Source organism: Brachyistius frenatus, unplaced genomic scaffold (assembly GCF_029030835.1).
Source record: "Brachyistius frenatus isolate BFR_SWC_R1_liver_20210118 unplaced genomic scaffold, ASM2903083v1 Contig_316, whole genome shotgun sequence".
Lineage (NCBI taxonomy): Eukaryota > Metazoa > Chordata > Actinopteri > Embiotocidae > Brachyistius > Brachyistius frenatus.
Window position 1 is genome coordinate 269,928 of NW_027210915.1, and position 8,022 is coordinate 277,949.

Sequence of the window (8,022 nt, forward strand, 5' to 3'; positions counted from 1 at the left end):
GCAGCACATGCTAGCTAGATGCTAGCTAGCCGGTGCACAGACAAGCCTCCACTAGTTATGCGTTTAACAACGAAAATGTGTTTTGGTACTAAATTTCAAACAAAAGGACACATTTTGCAGTTTAGTACCAAATTTTTTGTTGCTTGGGGTGATTTGTTATTTTCTTTGCCATTTCTGGTTCAGGTATTTTTCCCTCCCACTTTTTACTAAACAGCAGAAAAGTCATTAATGTATATATAAAAAAGAAACAAGTAAATTGAAATGAAGACTTTTTTTTCCGGTGAGCATTTATTTGATGATTTGAAAGAAATACAGTGATTGACGGCATCCTGATGGTTAAAAGAAGAACTTTTTTTTTGCAGACTCATTTTCTGAGGCTTTACACTTAAAACAACAGCTGGGAAATTATCACTGCTGCAGAGTTAAACACCGTTATATTATCTTGCCCTTTAAGGAGGTGCATTCAAGGACCTCTGTACTCTATTTCACCACAACGATGTGGACGTGGGACAAAAACACAGTTCGGACATCGGTAACTTCGGGTCGAACACGCTGTACATTTGTCTCTTCTTCTGGACCCTTCAGGTCAACAACGTCCTCCCCAAAATGCACAGTTCACAGCGGCTGTGTGTGCAGAGGGCAACGATCACAGCATGCACAGGAAAATAGGAAAATCAGCCCCGTTAGTCGCATCTTTGATTGGTGTCATGGACTCATCGGTAGCAGCAAGTAGCCCTTAACAGTGAGGTAATACCGGTAAAACCCAAGGCGTTGACAGAAGCCGTTTCACGTGACACATCGGACAGATGACAAGGAAATCAACTTTTTCTTTGCTTCAAAGGTGTTGCCGTGTTTAACCAGGAAGGTGAACTGAACAATGGCTTTTATACTTCTTTTTTTTTTTTTGCATTGTGAAACCAGAGCTCTTTACAGGGTGAATTAGCACTTTTTCATATCAAGCTAATAACATGAAACTACAAAATAGTTGTATTTTATCAACAGGAGAAGACATTTTTAGTTTTTGCCCCCGTCCCCCCCCGTCCCCCGTCCCCCGTCCCCCCTCCAGTAAATGACAGCATTATTACACAGAGGAAAGGGAGAAAGTGTCAATTTAAGGTGCTTCATAAAAATTTTGACAATAATTACAAAAAACCCAACAACAAACAATTTGTCTCACAGCATCAAGAAAAAAATGAAAAACTTGATGTGATTGTTTAAATGAAGGTGAAGTGTTTAACCTCGCTACCAGCAATATTACAATAAGCGCTGACCGACGTGGTGTTGTATATTTAGGGTGATTAAATACTGCTTGCGGTTACAGTGAACTGCATGTCACATTAACAGAGTGGTATTTTCACATTAAAAGCTTCGGGGTCACTTGAAAAACGGGGCCAGCGTGATGAGGACGTGAAATAAGAAAAATACCACCTGGTTTTTTTTCTCTTACTGCTTTTTCCAACAAAAAAAAAATCCGCAGCCGTCCTTCTCCAGTCCCGTCAGCAAAAGGAGTCCGGTCAGATCCAAACATCAACGTCTGATGCCTCCAGGTCCCTTCCGGCCCAACGGTACACGGGTTCTCACAGCCCACCTGCAGGTGATGAAACAGTGGATAAAGCTTCCACTCATGACAGACTTGTGAATCCACTTCAACAAGAAAAAGCAGGCAAATCCGCCGCTTCGTTTCTCTAAAGGAAAGGTCGTGGGTCGGGGGTGTGTGTGTGTGTGGGGGGGCAGCCACAGTTAGGTCCCAGAGTGAGTGTCCGGGGGTCGCTGCTGCAGCGGCTCGTCGATGGTGACCGCGATCTCCTCCGGTCTGGCGGCGCTCAGGCAGTCGGTTTGGTTCAGGGATATGTAGCTCATCTCCAGCAGCCGCGGTCGCTCGCCCAGCTCGCTCATCTCGCTCATCTCGTTCATGTTGCTGGCGATGCAGTTGACCTCCGTCTTGTTGCGGTTGGCGGCTCGACGAGAGGCGAAGACCCAGTCTGAAGGGAGGCAAAAAAAGAGGTGTGACTCTGGAGGTCAGCGCAGATAGAAATCATCATTAAGTTACACGGGGACTTCAGCCGAGTGTAAGAAAAAATGGGTAAAAATGTCGTAGAGCCACCAAATGGTTTGTGAACTACCGTTTTTGGGGCATTTGGGCAGGAACCATCTTGGGGTTTTCTTTTTGAGCCACATGTGACCATATTAGGTTGAGCTTTGGAAGCAGCCAATCGGCAACCAGCAGTGACGTCACCTGTTGGTTTGTGAACGTTACGAAGCCTCCAGTTCAGATTCTGTCCGTCGCCATCTTTACTAGTTCAGAGCGGTTTGAAAGCAGGAAGTGACCATATTTGGGCGAGCTGGGGGAGGAGCAAGCGGTGGATCTGACTGATCTGATTGGAAACTCGGCGATACGACGTCCCGCCCACCGATAGCTGTAACCTGACTGCACCACAGGCCTGTCAATCAAACAGACCAAAGATTACATCCATTTTTATAGACATTCATTATACTGTCCCTTTAGAGCTTCATTAATCAGTATTTCCTGCTTTAAAAATGCTGGTGGTGACAACACCACAGAAAGCTATCACTATCTCTGCAGCTTTCGTGTTTTTTATTTTTTTTTATTTCAAGCTTTTTTGGTTTTACAGCACATTTATTTTACGGTCAGTGTTTCTATCAGCAGCAAGCAGCTGTTTCCAGTAAACACACACTGATGAACTCCTTGTACTCGACCTGCAGCAGCAAACAGCGGACACACACAGTCAGACAGTATCTGGGAAAAAACAATTAAAAAATAGAACATCTAACAGCAAGACGTTCTCAAAAATGCAGCTTTTATATTTAATATAAGATAAATGCATAAAATATTTCCTTGTTAAGGAAAGTCACCACTATATGAGGGGACGCCTTCACTTTTTCACCTTATTTCCTGCATTTTGTTGCTTTTGTTTTTCTGTCCTACTTTTCTTGTTTACTTTCTTATTTTGTTCCCCTTATTTCTGCCCTGCTTCAGACTTCAGGCTCATTTTTTATTTCTATCTTCCCTCCGTTTATATATTAATTAGTCTGAGGCCACGTTCCCGAAACATGTCAGCACCACAATGACCCCGAAGTGAACAGCTTGACTGGAGCGGCTTCACGGACTCAGACTTAAGCATCGGTGGAGAGACCTGAAGACGGCAGTTCACAGTCGCTTTCCCGTCCAATCTGACGGAGTTCGAGAGGATCTTTCGGGAAGAATGGGATGAACCGTCCTAATCCAGGTGTGCAAAGCCTGCAGAGATTTACCCAAGAAGACTGGAAGCCATGACTGCAGCCAAAAGGGGAATCTACAAGCAGGGGTCTGAATACTTTTAAAAAATTAGAGATTTTATACTTTGATTTTTTTATAAATTTGCCCAAAAAAATAAACATGTTTTCTTTGTTATTTGGGTTTTTTGAATTTAGATCAATGGGGTTACGTTGCAGATTTTTCCAATTTAAATTGAAACAACAACACAAATTCTACAAAAAGTGAAGAGGTCAAAATACTTGATCTTCATTGGCTGACAAACACAAAGTGTTTCCTTGGAAACCCCCAAACCAGGAGGGACAATGACGTCTTTTACTTTTGATCAATTTTCCCTTTTATTCCTTGTTGTTTATTTATTTCCTTTTAAAACCTGATTGCAGGAGCTTCACGTGCAGAACTAAAGCACTCCTAGTTTACGACGAGCCTTCACAGCCTGCAGGGAAAGTGGACCGATGCAGTGTCGAGCGCATGCGTGCTGGAAAATGATCGCTCGGACTAAAAAGAAAAACAAGCGAGCTGAGTATTTAGAACCTGCAAAGAACAAGGCTGCAAACTTCATCTGACAGAAAGTCATGATGGGTTCAAGCCTCTGTAATTCCATTAGAGGCAAAGCACCATAAAATTGTTTCTGGGGGGAGATGTGTCTGAGCGCACTGCAGCACCATCATGTGTGGTGGAGCCTTCTTGAATTGGGACACATCAATCATCGTTCTGTCAGATGAGGAGCCCAGATTAAGGCTGACAGTCGTGAGTGTGAAGAACAGACAGAAGGCAGAATGGGATTCCTCACACTCAGAGAGTCACCCCCTCTTAAACGGTGCATTCAAGGCTCCGGTGCAAAAGGGGGACTGAAGTGACTGAGCAGAAAATGAGTAGGAGCTCCACTGAAATCTGAGGTTTTGAATCTATCTGATGCTCAATGTAATAATATCAAATCAATCTTAAACATATTTTTTTTTCTATCAAGTTTTAAATGATTCTGTTGGCACGCTTTTTGTTTTTGCAGAAAAAATCCGACATTTCAGGGAAAATGAATGCAGTCGAAGTGTTGTTTGGGTTTCTATCTTTGACACGGCGGTTAACATACTGTTATTAACAATACTGTGTATATTATTGTGGTTTGTGAGAACTGTGCAGCCTGTTCAGGCTCCATAATTAACACTATATTTTTTTTAAATAAAACTTAATGGATTTACTGTATACCACTTTTTGCCATAAGGTTATATTTTTGGTGCGGTTTTTGTATGGTTGTTTATCAGCAACATTACGAAAAACTACCTACGCGTTTTTAATGAAACTTGGTGGAAAGCTGAAGCACAGAGTAAAGTAGGACCCCTTAAATTTTGGAGCAGATCCGACTAATGGGGTAGATACACTGATTATTTTTCCCTTTCACCAACGTACCAAGATGGCACATTAGCCTACTAAACATTTTAAAGTCCAGTGAAGGCAGTGAAGTTCAGCAGTGAGAAAACATAGGCCATTCTAGGAATATGAGGACTCAGGCCGGGTACCAGTAATCCTCAGGGTTCACATGTACGTAACACAGCAGGAAGTCGTAATGGAGCCTTCAGGGACGGTGGTTTCATAGAAGAGAACCGTAGCCGGATATTACATCACCTCAATTAGAAATTGTTGGCTTTGGCGGATGTCAACTTTATCATCGAATCTAGATCCTAATCTCTGTTACGATACTCCCCTTTAAATTTTTTGAACCATTTCAATAAAATTTGGTTTCAAAACTTGCTACTATTTGTAGCCCTGGTTATTTCAAAGTATTACTACTAATACTGTGAATAAGAATATAAATAATCCCTGAATAATTCGTTTTTAGGATATTTCATTTTTTTGTTTACAATGTGGATTATATTGTCAAATTTTCGGTCATCATTTGTGGGCCCATCAGGGACTAAAACAACAGTCAAGATTATCCATAATCCAATTTATTTGGAGGGAAAACTGGAATTAATCACGCCTAAAATTTCAGAAAAAACCCTGTTGTATTGGAAAACTGTATGCACGCTTGCTATTCGTAAACTGTGATGTTTTCTTTATTAGTAAGAGTTGTAATTTCACTGGTTGCTGGTGCAAAGCTCTGAAATGAGACCCATGCTGTCATGACCCTGAATTACAGAGCGTATACTCACTATATTTACTCCAGTGCATGTTTCCCTCTGGGTTTTTTTTTTCTCTGTGCACTGCAACATGTCAACAACAAGCTGTTTTGCTTTTCCGATGTTGCGCCATTTTCTGACGAGTGAAGCGTCCTGCTGTGAGCCGGAGAGCTGACTGTCTTTTCAACCTTCCTCCGGTGAGACGGAGAACAGCTGCAGAACACAGATCCTCCACATTTACACCTTAGCAAAATGCCCACGAGCCCGAACACTTGTTTTTTTTGCCAGGTGAGGTGAGAAAGGCAGACAGACAAGACCAGCTCTTACAGCTGACCGGGGGGAGGGGGAGCGGGGTCAGCATGTCTCTGTGGCAAAGCTAAGTGCTGCAAACTGTGACCCGTGTGAGCTCTGCTTTTTTTTCTCTTTTTTTTTTTTACCTGGGTCGCTGGTTTCTCCTGCGTCACCTTCAGCAACAATCGACCTGCCTCCACCTGCATGCAGAGAGCAGGAGAACAAAACATGTTTGAGACTCGATGCACAGAATCCCTCCGAGTCAGGACAAATCAAAAAGGAAGAAACAGATGTGGACAGATGTGTGATCATGTGACTGAAGCGAGATGAAGGTCGGTCAGCGAGGAAGACGCTCAAGAGCAGGGTCGTCTCCAGAATTTAACCTGCACAAAAACACCTCAATTCAATTTATGACTTGTACTGAAGGGAATAAAACACAGTAAATGAATTCTGATACATGCTGGTGTCATCAAAAAAAAAGCTTTTTCTCAGTAATCCCCAAACTCTACGATAATGTCCCCAAAATATTTGTTGTTATCCCAAAATTTATCAGAGTAACTCGCAAAAACCCAAATTTGGTATAATTCATAACATTTTTGTCAAAGTGTAGAATTTTATTACAGAGCTCCAAAATATTTCAAATTTGTTAAAATGTCAATAACTTCCAGTCGTCCTCCAAATGTTGTAATGACCCCCGAATTCCTGATATTTGTGTAACTCCGCCCCCCAATTTTGGCACCATAATCGGAAAATTTGACCATATTGGGGGAATTGATATTCTGAACAAATCCCAAAAACAAATGTGATGTCATAACTTCAAAATCTGTTGTAAAATTTACCGTTGGTTCTTAAAGCTCAATTATTTCCAGAAGTCCCCTTCCTCATTAAATAATCTGAAGTAATAAATTGATTTATCGGGTCATGTCAGCACTATGAGAAAACTGAGTCATAAAAATAGACTCATTATTTTGTTCTTTCATTCATTATGTATCACTCACAGGAAGCTTCTCTAAAATAGAAAAAAACCCAGCAGACCTCCTCTCCATTTCTCATACAGACACTTGCTGATAGTGTAGTTTGTCAGGATGTCTCCCTCACAAGGTCATCGGCCTGATATGAGAGCTACTGTACATCTGCATTAAAATTACTACTTGGGGATTGTTTAGTGGGGAAATAAAAAAATAGTCTCCACTGTCTTCTGACTGCATTCACACATTCTACATATTCATTTAACAAACAATCTGTCCGTTACTATTTCAGCTGTGTGGATTCTTCTGTGTTCTCAGTCTGTTTGAAGTCTTTGAAGGCATTTTTCTTGAAACCCTGACTCTGAGGGCTCTTCGATGGGCTCCACATTCAATTTAAGGACATCTTTCCCTGCAAGGCACTGCAATGGAAAAGTGTCATTTCATTGGCTGTTCTTAACCTTTATTAGCTTTCCTGTTCCTGTTAGTAATCCCGGTGGGACTGAAGCACACACACACACACACACACACACACACATGCACATACAGCAGAGGTCACATACCGACAAAGTCATTAACCACATCCTTGACCAGGTGTCCAACTATCGCGTACGCCACCGCCACCACCACCAGCGCCGCCATGACCAGGTAGAGCACCGCTTTGGGCAGCGGGATGGGGTCTCGCGCCGGCGTCCGGTAGTCGGTGTACAGCAGGTCGCTCTCCGAGTACGAGTACTGAAAGACGTGCTCCATGCCAGAGGTATGGTTGGAGTTGAGAGGCGGGTTGCTCGCGCTCATGGCGCCGTCCGGCTGCAGGGACGTCACCACGGTGGTCGTCGCGGTCTCCGCTTTGTCGATGTTGACCAAGCCCGTGGTTTTATTAATCAGAGGCAATATCTGGGACAGGAAGTAGCTCCAGTCCTTTATTGCGCTCGTGTTGCATAAAAACATTGTTTCGGCCATGTAATCCCCGACACCAACGACTGGATCGGATCAACGAGGCGCAAAAAAAATCCTCCGAAGACGCGCGGAAGGAGACACGAGACTCTCCAAACTTGTCCTCCTTGGGAGTAAAGCTGTTTTTTTAATAATCCAACAGGTTTCCCCAGATGCCAAAGTCTCTGTCCGACAGGAGCTCATCGGTGCCTCTGGAAACTTACCCCGCTTTCATTGATGAAAGGCACAACGCGTCACTCATTGACGGGCGGCGCAGCTTTTACGCACGAATACGAAACAACAACAAAAATCGGAATCGTGTGCCTCCAATCTTTGGTTGGTTTTGGAAAAGTGACATAAAACCCAACGCGTGTGACAGAGAAACAGGCGTCGATGTCATCCGCGAGGAAAGAAACGTGCGAGGAAACGTGTCAGCACT

General features: G+C 43.0%; 1 protein-coding gene across 1 annotated transcript; it reads right to left on the reverse strand.

The window, feature by feature from the left end:
- Positions 1–1,079: 1,079 nt before the first annotated feature.
- LOC138635576 (uncharacterized) lies at positions 1,080–7,997 on the reverse strand. Its single transcript, XM_069723114.1, has 3 exons — positions 7,211–7,997; positions 5,829–5,882; positions 1,080–1,982 (listed from the first exon to the last, which is right to left on the reverse strand). The coding sequence occupies exons 1-3, from the start codon at positions 7,608–7,610 to the stop codon at positions 1,741–1,743; spliced, it is 696 nt and encodes a 231-aa protein (XP_069579215.1). The 5' UTR covers positions 7,611–7,997; the 3' UTR covers positions 1,080–1,740.
- Between the last annotated feature and the right edge of the window lie 25 nt (positions 7,998–8,022).